At 35.3% G+C, this 17,035-nt stretch overlaps 3 protein-coding genes and 1 pseudogene across 4 annotated transcripts; 1 reads left to right on the forward strand and 3 right to left on the reverse strand.

Annotated features, from left to right (window-relative positions):
• Positions 1-639: 639 nt before the first annotated feature.
• On the reverse strand, positions 640-2,277 carry LOC122311013 (aquaporin-like). 2 transcript variants are annotated; one of them, XM_043125350.1, is made up of 3 exons: positions 2,073-2,277; positions 1,844-1,937; positions 640-1,685 (listed from the first exon to the last, which is right to left on the reverse strand). In XM_043125350.1, exons 1-3 carry the CDS (start codon positions 2,162-2,164, stop codon positions 873-875), a joined length of 999 nt encoding a protein of 332 aa, XP_042981284.1. In that variant the 5' UTR covers positions 2,165-2,277; the 3' UTR covers positions 640-872. The 2 variants fall into 2 exon arrangements, with proteins under 2 accessions (XP_042981284.1, XP_042981285.1); XM_043125351.1 differs by having other exon boundaries at positions 2,069-2,269.
• Positions 2,278-9,988: 7,711 nt separating this feature from the next.
• Positions 9,989-12,991, reverse strand: LOC122311789 (protein FAR1-RELATED SEQUENCE 5-like). Its single transcript, XM_043126464.1, has 3 exons — positions 10,492-12,991; positions 10,315-10,404; positions 9,989-10,214 (listed from the first exon to the last, which is right to left on the reverse strand). Exon 1 carries the CDS (start codon positions 12,871-12,873, stop codon positions 11,134-11,136), a length of 1,740 nt encoding a protein of 579 aa, XP_042982398.1. The 5' UTR covers positions 12,874-12,991; the 3' UTR covers positions 9,989-10,214; positions 10,315-10,404; positions 10,492-11,133.
• LOC122310056 (protein FAR1-RELATED SEQUENCE 9-like) lies at positions 10,161-11,130 on the reverse strand. Its single transcript, XM_043123943.1, has 3 exons — positions 10,492-11,130; positions 10,315-10,404; positions 10,161-10,214 (listed from the first exon to the last, which is right to left on the reverse strand). The coding sequence occupies exons 1-3, from the start codon at positions 11,128-11,130 to the stop codon at positions 10,161-10,163; spliced, it is 783 nt and encodes a 260-aa protein (XP_042979877.1).
• Positions 12,992-15,812: 2,821 nt separating the features above from the next.
• LOC122310057 lies at positions 15,813-16,478 on the forward strand (annotated as a pseudogene).
• The last annotated feature ends 557 nt before the right edge of the window (positions 16,479-17,035 follow it).

Consider the following 17,035-nt stretch of genomic DNA (forward strand, 5'->3'; position numbering starts at 1 on the left):
GAGGCTAATGCTAATCTTTGTACTCCTCATGCGCTTCTGTCCGTACGTATACGTGAAATATTCCAATAATTTTCTAGGTTTTTCAATTACTATTCATTTTCTCACAGCGCATGTACAAGGTGGTTAACTCTTGATCTATTATATTTATGAACATATAGTATCACAAATTTAAATTTATAAATTGATATAATTTTATTTGATACATTAAATATATTTTATAATCAAAATAAATTTATAATATTTTGATTAATTACTAAATCAAACCACACGATTAATTTATGAATTTATTATCGTGAATAAAACATATGTCTAATTCTTATTATGTTAGCATCGAGATCATAAATAATTAATTTATTTTCCCAAAATTTCCTACAGAGTTAATCTTATGATGGGATTAATATATACAAGCGGATTCTTAACGCGTAATATTACATCCACGTGTACCACATCATGGACAGATTTATTTCCCTAGATTCTTTTTTCACTAAAACGAAGTGCTCATGAAAAAGAGAAATACTTTTTACAGTCGACAGATGCAGTCGGCGTGCAGTCGGTTGTAAAAAAAATATTAATACGGGATTTACATAAAAAAAAATTATTTTTATAACTTTTTATAATTCATGTAGGTCCCCTTGAATATAAAAAAAAATTTTTATAATTTTTTTTATTCATTCCGTATAGCTGACTGCACGCCAACTATATGTGGCGACTATATGTAACAAAGTCCCATGAAAAATACATGGTAGCTGAACCTTTTGCGAGTCCATCCTACACGTACACAATATGAGGCCTCAAACACAGATCAGTGCCTGCCTTTGTTTAATTACAGAACATGTTCTTTCTCAAGGTAACTAACGGTCCATTTGATGTCATCACTTCCTGTTATCACGGTCTGATGCAAAGAGAGCCTTCAAAATGTTCAAGAAATCGTGTTTGTATCCATGTGCGTGGAAATGCTGAGGTGGAATAATCTTAGTGTACAGATAGAATGCCACGCATGCAATACCAGGCCCGGCCCAAAACACCCAGTGCCCATTCCAGAGGTGGCCCCCTCTAACAAGTGCCGGGCCCAAACACCTCGCCGGGTTCATTCCCACCCCGGCATAACCCTTGGCGGCAGTGACGGAGGTCGACACAAACACAAGGATGCCCACCACTATTCCGATGATAGAGAAAATTTTAACACGGCCCAGATTTCTGGCTTGGCGAAGATCTAAAGCCATCCATATCGAAGTAAAAAGGAACACAAATGTACATATTATCTCGAGCCAAAGGGCCTGGCTTGTTTCGAGGCCGATCACAATGGGGCCATTTGGACCTGGTGCAATGACAGTGAGAGTGCAGCCTCCGAGGGAAAATGTTTCTTCAATGGTGCTGTTCACCACGGCTTTGAGTGCTAGTGCACCAAGCACAGCACCCACACATTGTGCCAAAATGTATATGGCAGCCCTTGAAAGGGAAATGAGGCCGATAAGGGCAGCCGCTAAGGTGATGATGGGGTTAATGTGGCCGCCGGAAACCGGATTGGTGGCAAGGAGGAGAATTGCTATAATGATAGCGATGAGGATCGACATTAGAAGCTTTGGAGCTTTGATTTCAGAATCGTAGGAGGAGATAACTATGGTATCCATTGCAAAAACAAAAATTGCTGTGCCAATCAGCTCTCCCAAAGATGCTCGCCAAACCTGCTAATTCAACATCATTCGTTACTATATATCATGGATGTAATCTGCATATTTCTAGAAATTCTCTCTCCCAAATTACCCCAGCCCGGCCCCAAAGAAATAGCATTAATGATCATGGAGGCAATCTTGAGTACTACAGCATGTAATATCATACTAACATTCAAAGAGAACAACTCCTCCAAGCCCAAAATCTCGCTCAATTTAGACGTAGCATTGCGTCTGTTCCCTCCCTCGAATTTCTCTTGCTCCGACCTGCAAAAATTATAAAAAGAAATTAGAAAAATGAGAATATATGTTACCCTGATGATCAGTTAATTAATTATATAAATTACCACTACAATTTAGAAGTGGGAAGGTAATGAATCATGATGTGGATCGAGTACTTGCATTGGCGTAGAGGCCGAGAAAGGTTGGACTTTGCTCCCACCATACACATTTTCTTCATCCTCTACGACTGCCGACACAGAATTTTCAGCCATCTCTTACCCGCCAAATACAATTGTTAGCTAGCTTTGTTGGTTACACTCTGATCTTTGTAATCTGTATATATATTTATATAAATATATATGGTCAGCTTTGATCACGTTGGGGAGTACTTGGCCGGTCGTTTACTCATATAATGCCTGCCCATGCATAGTCGTCGTGCCATCAATTTCAATTGTTTTATTTTTCCAACTGCATTATCGGCTACTGCTCAAATCCTACTTTCTTTTATATAAATTGCGGTCCAAAAAGCAACTTTAATATAATTATATTAGACGGTATTAATTTGCGACTCATATGAATAGAGTCGTTTTCTATATATAGCAGTAAATGAATGTATCAAAAAAGGAGACGATATCTTGTCGTAAAGGGCATGCATGCCACGTTCATGATCTAGTGATCTAGACATAAAAGTTTCACGTTACGTGTTACATGATTATAAGATATTATTATTGATCATCTCTCATACATAACATGATGATCATCTCGATCGCATATATATTTTACCGTGGCATAAATTAAATTAATCAACGTCAAAAGCTTTACAAGTAAGGGATGATGCATGTGAAGTGTGAATGGTATGTGATGATCATGATGAATGGTATGGAGTTGCATGTAGCTAGTAATGGGACTGGAGTACCAATGCATGCAGGGAGTGTATCCGAAAGATGCACTTTATTAAATGGGCTGTAAAGTTGGAGAGTGTAATAAATTGGGGGCAGTACTCCGTCAACGTCGAGCAGCTAGCAGCTAGCTAACTGTATATCCTTAAAAGACATCCATTAGTCAATACATTATTTAAATTGTATTGTGTTACATTTGAGATTGGACGAAATTGCTCTCATGGACCATTAATATGTAAATATTAATATGCAAAGGAGAAAATATTACTGTAAAATTATATGCAGTTTAGGGTCTGTTTTGAGAAAATATTAATTGTTTTCAGATTATTTTATTATTATTTACAATTAAATAAATAAAAATTATTTATAAATAATTTGAGATATTCTAAACATAAAAAGAGAGTCGATCTTAACATGCTTGAAGGAAATATGGAGATGTAAATGCAAGTACTGCAGGGTTTTAAGACAAGTACGCATGCATTGGGCTTCAAATTAAAGGAAATATACAGTTGACTATATATATAGCCAATATTTATAGTGGGAACTGATTACGTGATAAATACGTACGTGGGGTTGGCGGGTATTAGCTAGGGCGGCGCTGACTCTATTGTAAAACAATAAATTACCACCATCGTTACGACCAAACTATCTTAATTATTAATTTATTATATCATATGGTTTTAATATGGTGCAAAACCAAAGCCAGTAGCTTGATCTACGATGCCGAAGCTAGCATTGAATTCAACATCCTGATGGGAGTCAGTACTCGGTACTCCCGAGCTTGTCGAGAGTCCAACAGATGAACAAGAGTTAATACTTTTTTTTGGATAACTGAACAAGAGTTATACCTACAATATATGGTTTCTATATTTTTTTTCAAATTAATTCATTTTTTTTAAAAATAAAATAAAATACAGACATCCAAGCGGATATACGAATTATATCAGTCCGAATATAAATACGTATACTCAAGTCCAAGTATCCGTACTTAAATAAATATCCAAATTGGGATCAACAACTTTATTAATTAGTACTACTGCCAAGTCCTTATGTCATTATTTTGATAATAACTTCGAACCGAATGTGGTCATGTCAACGGAAACTTTACAGCCTCCAACAAACTTTTGACATGTCTGCATTCTAATAAACGAAGAATAGAAGCCCAACCAAATCTCATAAACCACCCCCCCCCCCCCCCCCAAAAAAAAAAAAAAAAGAAAAAGAAAAAACAATCTCTCTCTCTCTCTCTCTCTCTCTCTCTCTCTCTCTCCCCCTTTCGAGCCAAACGTCTGTTTTGGCATTTCATTGCCCATGGATATAATCGATATCTAATTTTAGATAAAATTTAAAATTAAATTAATATATATTAATTTTATATTTTTTTAAATCGATTACATACCAATTATTTTTTTAAAAATATAAATTTTTCATGAAAGTTATATTTATAAAAAAACTACTTTAAAAAATCTGTTTTATTAAAAATTTGTAAAAAAATTCTGTTATTAAAAACCTGCTTTATAAAAAAAAATATTATGTAAAAAAAAATTCTGCTATAAAAAACCTCCATATGATCAAATAAATTTTTATATTTAAATTAAATTTTTATGTTGTAAATTATAATAATATTATCTTATATATAATTATAATTTATATTATTATATAAAAATATTATATATAATATTTAAAAAATTAATTGAAATGTATATTATAGTGAATAGGTCTGGTCCGGTCCTAAATATTCATGGAACCCGAAACGGATCAGTTCTGGCCGATTTTAGCATTTTAAAAACAAATTCTAGACCGATTTTACAGTTTACCAGTTAAAATTTACTTCCCTAATTGCCATCTTTCTTTTGTGTAGAACCTCTCTTATTTTTTTTCTGTTTTTTTTTAGCCGTAGGCTTTTAGCATCTAAGTAGAGATGGGAATTTGAGAAATTTTAATCTAGAAGCTTTTCTTTGGAATTAGTGGATGAATCAAATTGAGAACTAAAGGTCGGTGGCTTGTCATGATACCCACGGTACCAAATAGGCGACAACTTAGGCACGCCATTGAGGGCTGCTTGGGCACTTTTTTCAGTATTGCTCTTAAAGTCACGTAAAAAGCAACTGCAATTTAGTTTGTAATGTTTGAATATAGACATTTTAAAGTTATTTTATGTGATGTTTCTTTGTCTTTACTTTATAGGGAACAAGGCTGGCTTGAGAGAGAGAGAGAGATTGTATGGAATTTGGTTACTTGAAGTTGGTTCTATTCTTCACTTCTTAAAATACATACGTGCATAAGATTATTGGAGGATGTAAATCCCTTCTTGACACTGCATACGACCCTTAGCCTTTTCATATGCTTTTATTTTCGTGATTGTAGCAACTTGGTTTCAATTAACAACACACACCAATTATTTGCTCCCTCGATTTTTTCCCAATAAGATGTAAATCCCTTCTTGACACTGCATACGACCCTTAGCCTTTTCATATGCTTTTATTTTCGTGATTCTAGCAACTTGGTTTCAATTAACAACACACACCAATTATTTGCTCCCTCGATTTTTTCGTAAGAAAAAATCTAGGGAGTAGCCACTATTTGGCACTAACTGGATCATACATGATGTGACCTAACAAATTGACCAATTTCTCTTTAAGCAAATGGACCAATTTCTCTCTAAGCCCCCTCACCCCGAAGCCCCCATCGAATTTGAAATCCTTAACAAATGGCGAGGGATTGCCATGACTTTGTAAGCTGCGATGGAGAGGGAGGTGGAGGTTGCTGGGAGGTCTTGGGGCTTAGTGGTGGTGGCTGGCTGGCGTATGGCGGCAACATGGTGGTGAGAGAGTTTGAGACCCATTTCGGGTTGCGAGCTATGATGAAGAGGGAGGAGGGGTTGCCATGACTTGGGTTCGACGGTAGAGGTTGCTAGGAGGTTGTGGAGCTCGGTGGTGGTGGCTGGGCTAGCGTACGGCAGCGACATGGTGGCTAAATCCTCATGTGAGACCCATTTCGAGAGGGGAGAGGGGGCTGTGTGTGGAGGCTTCCATGGATGCTCGAAGGTGGCTAGAGAGTCGCCGATATGAATAGGAGTTGGTGAGGTGGTCGTTGGCGCTACTGGTGAGGGTGAGCCAGAGAATTTCATCATTCATTTACTCTAAAAAAATATAATATAAACTCCGGATTTTTTTGCGTTTCTTTTATCGCATTTCCTCCAATTTTCTTAGCAAGCATTCTCTTTAAAAAGAAATGTTAGAATCGCAAAAAAGAAACAACAAATGAACACAAGTTGAAAATTTAGGGAACTCTTCTCAATTAGAATCATCAAATTTCAGCTATGAAAATTACAAACAAGAAATGAAACGCATTTGGAGAGAGAGAGAGAGAGAGAGAGAGAGAGAGAGAGAGAGAGAGAGAGAGAGAGAGAGAGAGAGACATTTCTTATTAATGGAGGTTGGCTGGGGCTAAGGGAGAGAAACCCTTCTGGATGTGGTCGCGTGGTTTAAAAAAAAAAAAAATAGAAGTAATCACGTAATGTGTGTAATATGTGCATTGCTACAGTAACTACAACGTAACAAAACTCTTTTGTAAAGCTAATGACTGTGACGAGAGTTTTTCCTCATGTTTCCGTACTGGTTAGGATTGATTTCGTTCTAAAATGTCAATAAGATTGAACGGATCATAATAAAGGAAAAATCTGGTTGCAGTCCCGCATACGGGGACTGTATTACAGTCCTAAATAAAACGGTGTGTTTAATTACTAAACACACCGTTTCATTTAGGAGAAAAGAACCCAACCCGTCTTCCCCCTAGGTTAGGTCTTCTCCTTCTTCATCGAATTAAGAGTTCCCTTCCTCTGAAGAAATCACACCGTCCCGAGCCCCTTCATACTGCTGTCGCCGCCGCCGTCTCCACCGCAGCTCATAAACGTCGTCGTTTGCTTCCAGAAAACGGGACTATATTGCTGGTAAATCTTTTCTTTCTTCAATGTTAAATACATTCCTCTATTATCTCAAAAATCATATCCATATCAAACCCTAATCCATTCTCAAAGTTGAAAATTTTTCCCTTCGCGTGAGCTGCAAGGTATAATAGTTGTTTTCTTTAGTTTTCAGCTTCTTAAAATTCATGCTTGTTTTACTTTATATTGTAAAACTACTTTTATTATATAATAGATCTAACGTCATATTATATAAAAATGCATCAGTTTATTATAATTTTTTTTTTATAAAATCTCATGGTAATTGTATTCTACTCATTTGTAAATTATGTCCTTATTCGAATTGTAGAAGATATTTAAATAAAGAGATTATAAAGTTTTAGATTTGAGTTCGGTGTGTTACTCTATTGGGCTCAAATGCTTAGGACATAAAAGTGAATGTTTCTCTGTATGCTTCTTTTTCTTTTTCTTTTTCTTTTTCTTTTTTAAAGGAAACATTTTCTTCATTCAAATTACCAACTCATAGCAAATGAATAATACATGAAAAAGCCTCCTTCATGTTTATAATCACATCAGAAACAGAAAAAAGAAAGAGCATTCTGAGCTAGAGTGTGTGCAACAATGTTAATATCCCTCTTGACATGGTGTACATACCAATGAGCAAAGGACTGTAATTGGTCTTTGATATCACTGACAAGCAATCCTGTTTCTGACCTTCCTATAACTCTTCCCATTGAATTGCTTGGACAATCTGAAGTGAATCCCCTTCTAAAATGATCTTGCTGATGAGTCCCAATTGTAGGCCTAACTTGACAACTTCAAAAGCTCTAGCAGCGTCTGCTAACAAAGGATTATGGAACAAGGACATGTTTTGTCTCATAGCTATAAAAACCAACCCAGTAGGATACCTACTCCCACTTTACAATTAATCTTATCCACAGTTTATCTTGAAATAATTTTTAGGAGGGGGAGTCCAGCTTTGAACCACCATATTGATTGAATTAGACTGCTCAGGTTTCTGGGAATTCAGTTTTTTCATCATCTGCAAATCCTCACTTGCCTGCTTCACTATCACGTTTGGATGCTTGAACTCAGGGTGCTTGAACTCATTTTGGAATACCACCATGTTCATTCCGTACTATATTCTCTGTATGATTTTATTTATTTAAAAGAAAAAAGGAAAATTCTATATGCCTTGCCCCACTAAGTCAAAGAACTAGATTCTTATAACTAGAATAAATAAGGAAATAAATTGGTGATTATAAATTGGGTTCTGAGAAAATCTCAGAATATGTCCCACTTAAGAAAAAAAATTAGATTCCAAAAATCAAATAAATAAATAAACATCGATTTGGTTCTAGCAAGAGGAAAGGATAAGACTTGTGATTTGCTAGATGAAGAATCTAATGGATTCAATTGAGACTAAACTAAAGTTAAATCCCACAAAGAAAAACAAAAGATTTGAATGCAAAACAATTGTAGCTAAGGCATATTAGGTATTGGTCACAAAAAATATAACCATGCTTTTCTCTATCTTTTTTGCCTTAACCTTATTTTCTCCTTCTTTTCTTGCTTCTATGTTGGCAATTCGGCTTGACTCAAACTCAGCAGTGGTTTTCTTTTGGGCTGGCCACAATAATGTAGATGATGGCTCTTATTTGTCTAGTGTGAGTGTTCAGAGGGAAATGAGTGAAAGAAATTTTGAGGATTGTGAAAGGACGATGGGAGGGCTGAAAATATTCTAATCCAATGCTCCATTTTCAACATCAACTTAGGCTAAGCCTCCGTGCTCTTCATACATGTTTTGATTACTTTTTGATAAGTAACAAGTTTTGATTATGTACCTTGCAGCAGGAGCTTATGTCCACTGTGTCATTCGGTAATTGTTGTGTTTTTTTTTTTTTTATAGATCCTTCCTTGTTAGTGCATGAAAATAAGAGGCATGATGAACTTGTAAACATCATCTTTAAATCAGGAGACCAATGAAACTTAAAATCCTAAATATAGAGGTGCTCATTCATTGGTATGCAATACAATCAGTTTTGTAAATGCTGTAACTTACAGTTGATATGCAATGCAATGCAGTGAGTGGCTAAGCCTCCGTGCTCTTCATACATGTTTTGATTACTTTTTGATAAGTAACAAGTTTTGATTATGTACCTTGCAGCAGGAGCTTATGTCCACTGTGTCATTCGGTAATTGTTGTGTTTTTTTTTTTTTTTTTTTTTTTTTTTTTTTTTTTTTTTTTTTTTTTTTTTATAGATCCTTCCTTGTTAGTGCATGAAAATAAGAGGCATGATGAACTTGTAAACATCATCTTTAAATCAGGAGACCAATGAAACTTAAAATCCTAAATATAGAGGTGCCCATTCATTGGTATGCAATACAATCAGTTTTGTAAATGCTGTAACTTACAGTTGATATGCAATGCAATGCAGTGAGTTTTGTAAAGTTTTGATATGTAATGTCTTCATCATATGCTTCATCATTTTTTAACACCCCTCCAAAATGTTTATGCGAAGAGATAGCACATCTAAAATTGTCAAACACTCCTAGAAATCCAAGGCGACCTTTTTATTCATGTCCAAATTACAATAAAGAGGTAAATACTAATTAGTTAGTCTTGTTTGTGCAGCATTTTTGAAGACCTTGAACTTGGCATTATGTAATTAGTTAGTCTTGTTTGCTGCAGGGAAGGCCATATTGTGAGTACTTTTTATGGGCAAACATTGGAGTAGAAAATGAAGCAAAAGTTGTTTGCAAAAGAGAACGTGACCTCCAAGAGAGAAAAGAAGAACTCCAAAAGTGGCAAGATGAACTCCAAAAGTGGGAGGAAGAACTCCAAAAAAGGGAGGAAGAACTACAAAATGATCGGGAACTTGCACGCAACAGTCCAAATTGCATGTATTGGGGACTTGCAATCTTAATATTTTGTTGTTGGATAGGATCAAGAACAATTACAGATTAAGTAATTGAGTATCAAAAATGTGTAATATTGTTAACTAGGTTGTAATAGATTGGTTTGCCACTTTTATCAATATTGTACAAGGGACAAACCGAGTCGTTGTGTATGAACTTTATCAATATTGTTATCCTATGTGAACTTTATCAATATTGTTATGCTTTCAGACAAATACGATTGCTATGAATTCAATATAAAAATGAAAATGACCATCCTATAACTTTATCAATTTGAAAGAATCCATCCTGTAATATGAAAATGACCAACCCATAATATATTGGAAATGACCATTTTGTAATAACTTCTTACCCATAAAATGGTTCAAATATCCAACTTCACAACAAAGTTTAAGTTTTACAAAAATATAAAACCACATCATATAGCTAATGAAAGGTACAAGTTCTTAACATATTCAATCAACTATTACAATCTATAACTTCTTCAAATCTATTCCTTCTTTCATCAATCATCAACGGGGCCTGTCATTTTGGAGTTCTTTCATCAATCATCAAGGGGTTCTCTATTTCGAAGTTCACCTGCAAGTAGTAAGAAATATTTAAAATCATGCAAAGTATAGAGCATTTGAGCATTCGGATTGAAGATAGATGCAATAGGGAACATTATTTAAACGCTTACTTGAGAAACCACGCTTTGTTGTGTAGCAGGTAGTTGCGATGGTGCTACCGAATCAACGGGGTTTAATACATCCTGAGCATGTGATGTTGCCTACATTTGAATAGATAAAAAAATATATTTAAAATCATTTAAATGTATTAAAACTATATCAAAATCACTTTCTTTAAATCTTCTCACATTAAGTCTCTGTCGCTTGCCACCAGCCTTTTTATTTTTGGTTTGCAATTTCTCTATTGTAGGTTGTTTTCTCTTTGATGGCGGCCTCCCTTTACCTCTAACAACACGAGGACTTAACACTTTCTTCAAACTTCCAGTTTCTGCATGAATGGAAGTATGAGTGCTTGCAACTGTTGCCTGAGGCTTTGACTTAGTATAAATCGAATTCATTGCCTTAAGCTTCTCTGTCATGTCTAGGGAATTATCTTCACTTTCACATGCATTTGTAGCTACTTCGTAACATAATTTTATCAAACCTGAATACCGAGTAGCAGCTGGTTTACCACTTAAGTCATCGTAACTACTTCGAATGAGAGCATATCTACGTTTAATGTCCTTCCTCCATCTCTCCATAATATACTTTTCTGGCAACACTTGGACATCCCTTGCGGCGAAAATAGAAAGAATGTGTCTACAAATAATACCTCTCATCTCAAATAGTCCACACATGCACTTCGCCTCACACTCATCTTCATTGAAGTATGCTTGTAAAGTTGACTTCTTGATACCGTCTTCAACTTCCCTTTGGTCATTAACTTGATACGTGGTAATCGCCCCTTCTGTTTTTATAATAACACAGTGAGAGTAGATAATTCCCATTATTTATGCCTGCACTTCCTTAAATTTCGAATTCGTGTACACTGCTTGAAATTTTTTCTCTAAAGGTAAAAGAGATATACAAGGTACTATGCAATTGAATGAGTGAAAATCTGCTGCCATCTCATTCTGTACTTTCTTCCTCAATGCATTGTCGAATTGATCGACGAATTCTTTCAACGTAGTCCCTGAATGTACATATCCATCAAAGAATGCATTCATGCTCTCACTCCTTTGAGTTGTGCTCATCCCAGCCCAAAATGTATTTTTCAAGTATACGGGAACCCAATACTTCCGCTCGGCATACAAACTTTGAAGCCATGCATTTTCCTTCAAATTGTAAGTGTCAATAAACACCTCCCAATACTTCTCAAACTCGTCAGAAGTCTGATAATCATAAACACATCTCTGCAATGCACTTTTCAAACCATACTTAAATTCAGCATATGAGCCCAACTTCTCTGGTAGTTTTCTCATTATGTGCCACAAACAATATCTATGCCGGATATTTGGAAATACTATTGCAATAGCATTTTTCATAGCTCTGTCTTGATCAGTGATAATAGCTTTTGGCGCCCTTCCATGCATACATTTCAACCAAGTGTCAAATAACCAAACAAATGTTTCAGTGTTTTCACTTGATATCAACCCTGCTCCTAAAAGTATTGACTGTCCATGGTGGTTAACACCCACAAACAGGGCAAATGGCATGCCATATCTATTTGTTAGGTATGTTGTATCAAATGTCACAACATCCCCAAAATACTCATATGCTGCCCTGCTGCGTGCATCGGCCCAAAAGACATTTTTTAATCGACCATCATCATCCAAATCCATCGATGAGTAGAACCCATCATTCTTATACTGCATCCTCTCAAAATAACCACGAAGTGCATCAGCACCTCCTTTACCAACTCTAAGGTGTCGAGCCTTGTCAATATAATTCCTTGCATCTTTTTCAATAAAAGGAAGTTTCTCAAAACCACCAGCTTCAACAACCAATGCGTTAAAACTTTTAGACATACCTATGCCTGCCTTGTCGTTAATATCTAACTGCCTCTTGACGGAATCATCAATTGCGCGATTACATCTAAAAAATCTTGCCTTTTGTGGACTTAACCCATGGTTATGTGCATTGTAGACAGTAGTTATCCGTAAGACACCATCAGCCAAAACTGCATTAATTCTCGCCTTACAATCAGTTTTTGTTGTTGGGCGTGGTTTAGAAATATTGGTAACACGTTTCCTTGCCTTACCACCACGGGCACAACCGAGTGTTACATATCTAACACTCCCATCATCTTCCCTCTTACTTCTTTGCATCATTATGCCGAATCCAACCTGTCTCCCATATTGCTTGTAGTAATAAATTAGTTCTTTCTCAGTTTTAAAGAACATCCCCGGCGTTGGCTCTGAAACCCCATTATCATCATTTCCCGTTGTTGGTTCTGAAGCCCCATCATCATAATTTCCCGACGTTGGCTCTGAAACCCCATCATCATCATTTCTCGTTGCTGGCTCTAAAACCACATCTCCATCATTTCCCAACTCTGGCTCTAAAACCACATCATCATCATCATTCCCCAGCACTACACCATGATTATCAGTTACTATCTCATCATTTCTCACATTTGGGGTATCTATATAATTACTGCTTTCTGAAAAAAATAGCGATTGCCTAGTAAATGTGCATTCTTCCCTTTCTTCCATTTTAGAGTTAATCTTGATATATTTAAAGCACAACATTAAAGACAAAAATTATATTAATTCATATTAGAGTCCAAGCAAAATATAGACTTAAATAAATTTAAAATATACAATATATTGGAGGTCCTTTAGGCTATTCTTGATGTACCATCAAAAGTAAAATTATATTAATTCGTATTAGAGTCAAACTTTCAAATTAACTAAAAACAATAAAATATTAATTCATATTTGGATAGGGCCCCTAATTTCTCTTTTTAGTTCCTGCAAGTAAGAAATAAATGGCCATTAAAGTGAGAGAAAACATACAACTTTATCATTCTTTTGTACTACATACGTAAGCTAAGTAAATTACCTATTTTCTAAATTTCAATAATTTCAATAAGTTGGATCCTTATACCAGAGATGAGCCATAAATCTGGAAACTACCTCAACTTGCTCTTTATCCCAATAAACCCATAAAATCTCACGAAGTGAAAATAGAGCCACAAAAACAAATAGAGCCACAATTCATTACTAGCAAATAGAGCCAGAATTCATCACTAGCAAATAGAGCCAAAATCAGTGTGCAAATAGAGCCACAAATGCAACTGTTGCCATAAAATCATTGTGCAAATGGAGCCACAAAATCCCTAGAGCCACAAAATCCCTAGAGCCACAAAATCCGAGCCATTGCAAGCAGAGAAAAAGTGTGCAGCAATGAAAACCAGAGAAAATAGACAGCAACTACAAACAATGAAAACCAGATGGTGGATGATTTAGTCCGTTAACTACAAACTTCCAACAATGAAAACCACAGAAAAATACCCAACAACTACAAATAATGAAAACCAGAGAAAATAGACAGCAACTACAAACAATGAAAACCAGATGGTGGATGATTTAGTCCGTTAACTACAAACTTCCAGCAATGAAAACCACAGAAAAATACCCAGCAACTACAAACAATAAAAACCAGAGAAAGATAGCCAACATCTACAAGAAATGAAAACCAGACGAGTCCGAAATAAATCCTGCAAGTCCTCTTCGGTAGGAAAAATTACCGTTAACTTCGTCGGCAGTCGATGGTCGATGGTGGAGGTCGGTCTGTCGATGGTGGGTGGAGGGTAGTCGTCAATGGTGGAGGAGAGGGCCGTTCAAATCGGGGGCAGCAGCAGCACGGTAGAGGGAAAAGAGTCAACCGGATTCAAGCTTGTGATTTAAATACAGGGCTTTGCTTCATATTTAGGTTGAAGGAAGGGTATTTTAGTCAATTAACATTTTAAGTTGGGGATGATTTAGTCATTTTATGTACTAAGACTGCAATACAATCACCTTAAGGGGACTGTATATAGAACGACCCCATAATAAATGTTACCCAGTGGGTTGCAAGTTCAAATTGGAATTGGATCGAAGGACATGACATGTTAGACAAAAGGCCCAATCAATCACAGTCTTATGGATTGAATCTACCCTTGATCACTACTTGGATCGTCATTGGCCCAATCAAAACATCATTAATAGTCAATGTCTTCAAACGTAGATCTTATCCCAAACACTCTATTAAGGAAAAGCAAAAAAGCAAAAAACAGAAGAATTATGGCAGAGCACATGTTTCAGCCTCTGAACAGAAATTGTTGTCTAATGTAGAAGCCTTTTTTGGTGGTTGCCCATGAAACCTCTGCTGCACCATGCACATCATGATCATACTGCTTGGAACTGTTTCTTTTTCGTCTTCGAATTATGTTTGGATACTGTTTGGAATGCATATGCTAATCGCCCTAATCAAACTCGTGTGCCACCACCTGCTCTGCTTCGGAAAAATTCTAGTATATATTGTGAATTGGTTTAATGATAATTATCAACCCTCTTGAATTATTTTGCTAATATCTGGGATAATATTTTACATTTTAAAAATATATTTCTTTTAGTATTAATCATGTTTACAAAAAAAAAAACTTTAACGACCAATGTTATTATTTTTTGAGCTCAATGTCGTAGAGTGATCTCATTTGGTTATACAGATAAAATGAGATTCAGGCCGGCTCTTTCATTAGATAATTTAGGTAGTTGCCTAAAACCCATAGTGGAAAAGGCCTCCCAAAAATTTTCTAAAAAAAAAAAAAAAAATCATAATTAGAAAAATTTGACTGAATCAACAAAAACATACTAAAGTATCAAATAGTATTTATGTAATTGGTTATCTTTTTTAATGATCTTATTTTTTCTTTTTCTTTTTCTTTTTTCTTTTTTTTTTGTGAAAACTCAACTTTTATTGAACTTTTATTGGTTTATAACTTTTTTTTTTTTATTTGAACTTTTGGCTCACTATCAAAACTTTTATTTTCATATTAAGTCATTAATTTATAAAGATGTTAGTATGCTCTTAATTACCAAAAATGTACTCACTGACATTGCACTTTTTTTTTTTGCTTGAGTGTTCTTGAATCTTTATGATTATATTTCTAAATATATATGTTAATATTAATTTATTATTATTTTTTTTAGAATTTTATTTTGTTTGAGTTGACTTAATGATAATGAAATTTTTTCTCTTATCTATTTCCTTTTCATTTCTGGTGTTGGTTCTGAGACATGAAGTGATATTCTCATCTTAGTTTCACATAAAAATAATTTCACATAATCTCATTTTAGGGTACACTTGCCTTTGTTTAATATACAATATAAAAATTTTAAAAAGTAAAATGTACTTCTCAGCATTTAGTATAATCGTTTAAAGAGACAATGGCCCATTTTTTTTTCAAATGGATTGGTTTATAGAACTGTATTTACAATAATGCATATAATTGAAGCACATGTTATAAAATTAATTTTGATAAAATTCTTTCTAAATCAATAATTTTTTGATAAAAATTAAGTCAGTTATTAATTGAAAATGTGGTATAAAATCTTAATTAGGTAATTTTTCTTTGCAAAATGATAGGAGTAATTTTTAAATAAAAATGTAATGTAAAAATAAATCTATAAAGGGCTGACTCAAAATTGTACTTTTTACTTCTGAAACTACCATTATGGGGTAACAGGGTTCAAGCCGCCAAGTGCAGAGAGACCATATGATCTGGTTGGTGTTGCACTCTTTGGAGATGGTGCAGGAGCCATGTTCATTGGCTCAGACCCAGTTTTAAGCTATGAAAAGCCTCTCTTTGAACTGCATACAGCAAGACAACAATTCCTGCCAGATCGAGAAAACAATTGATGGACGGCTGACAGAAGAGGGAATCAACTTCAAACTAGCAAGGGAGCTTCCTCAGATAATTGAAGATAACATTGAAGGATTCTGTAAGAAGTTCATGGAAGTAGTTGAGTTTCCTGACAAGGAATACAATAAGATGGAAGTAGTTGAGTTTCCTGACAAGGAATACAATAAGATGTTTGGGGCAGTTCATCCGGGTGGACCTGCAAGCTTGAATCAGATGGAAAAGCGGCTTGACTTGTCACCAAAGAAGCTAAATGCAAGTAGACAGCTCTAATGGATTATGGCAATGCTAGCAGCAATACCATTGTGTATGTGCTGGAGTTCATGATATAAGAGAGCCTTAAGATGAAGAAGGAAACCCAAGGAGATGATGATGAATGGGGCCTGATGCTGGCTTTTGGACCTGGGATTTCCTTTTGAGGGAATTCTGGCAAGGAACCTCAATGTCTAGTGTGAGAATATTGCCGTTTCTCACATATCACTTGAAACTTCCATTTCAACAGATCATTGTATTCCAAAATCCATAGATCCATATTCTCCAGCAAAATAAGATTAGTTAATTTAATAAATTACTTAATCCAAGACATGCAGTGCTACTAATGGAACCACCGAACCATTGAATCACACTCCCTTGAAAGAAATCAAGTTAATTTTGAAATTTACTTTCAACAAGACATGAATCTCAAGCAGCAATGAATTCCAACTCTTTTAATGGCAGTTCCTACACCTATAACCTTCATTTATATGAGAGAAGACAAGGAATAAACTAATGTGTCTCTGACAATCTGTTATTCAGCTTCCTCCGTTATTATCTATCGAGCACACAACAACAAATATTAACCAACATCCTTCCAAAAGAAAGAAAAATGGAAAATACAATTCATTCTCTCTGTTTTTCTCCAAATAACTAAATAAAAAGAGTAGGAGGAGGGGGCTCTCTCAAGTTAGTTAGAGCCAGAATTTATACTCCAACCTCACTAGAGAATTCAATTCAATGCATCCTTAAAC

Source organism: Carya illinoinensis, chromosome 5 (genome assembly GCF_018687715.1).
Source record: "Carya illinoinensis cultivar Pawnee chromosome 5, C.illinoinensisPawnee_v1, whole genome shotgun sequence".
Taxonomy (NCBI): Eukaryota; Viridiplantae; Streptophyta; class Magnoliopsida; order Fagales; family Juglandaceae; genus Carya; species Carya illinoinensis.

Excerpts from the sequence above, each read along its gene's own strand:
- LOC122311789 (XM_043126464.1), bottom strand. The coding sequence starts at position 12,873 with ATGTTGTGCTTTAAATATATCAAGATTAACTCTAAAATGGAAGAAAGG.
- LOC122310056 (XM_043123943.1), bottom strand. The coding sequence starts at position 11,130 with ATGGGAATTATCTACTCTCACTGTGTTATTATAAAAACAGAAGGGGCG. Across the intron at positions 10,405-10,491 it reads GCAAGCGACAGAGACTTAAT|GCAACATCACATGCTCAGGA; the intron begins GTGAGAAGATTT and ends ATTCAAATGTAG. Across the intron at positions 10,215-10,314 it reads AACAAAGCGTGGTTTCTCAA|GTGAACTTCGAAATAGAGAA; the intron begins GTAAGCGTTTAA and ends TACTACTTGCAG.
- LOC122311013 (XM_043125350.1), bottom strand. The coding sequence starts at position 2,164 with ATGGCTGAAAATTCTGTGTCGGCAGTCGTAGAGGATGAAGAAAATGTG. Across the intron at positions 1,938-2,072 it reads TTCTCGGCCTCTACGCCAAT|GTCGGAGCAAGAGAAATTCG; the intron begins GCAAGTACTCGA and ends TAATTTTTGCAG. Across the intron at positions 1,686-1,843 it reads AGGAGTTGTTCTCTTTGAAT|GTTTGGCGAGCATCTTTGGG; the intron begins GTTAGTATGATA and ends TTGAATTAGCAG.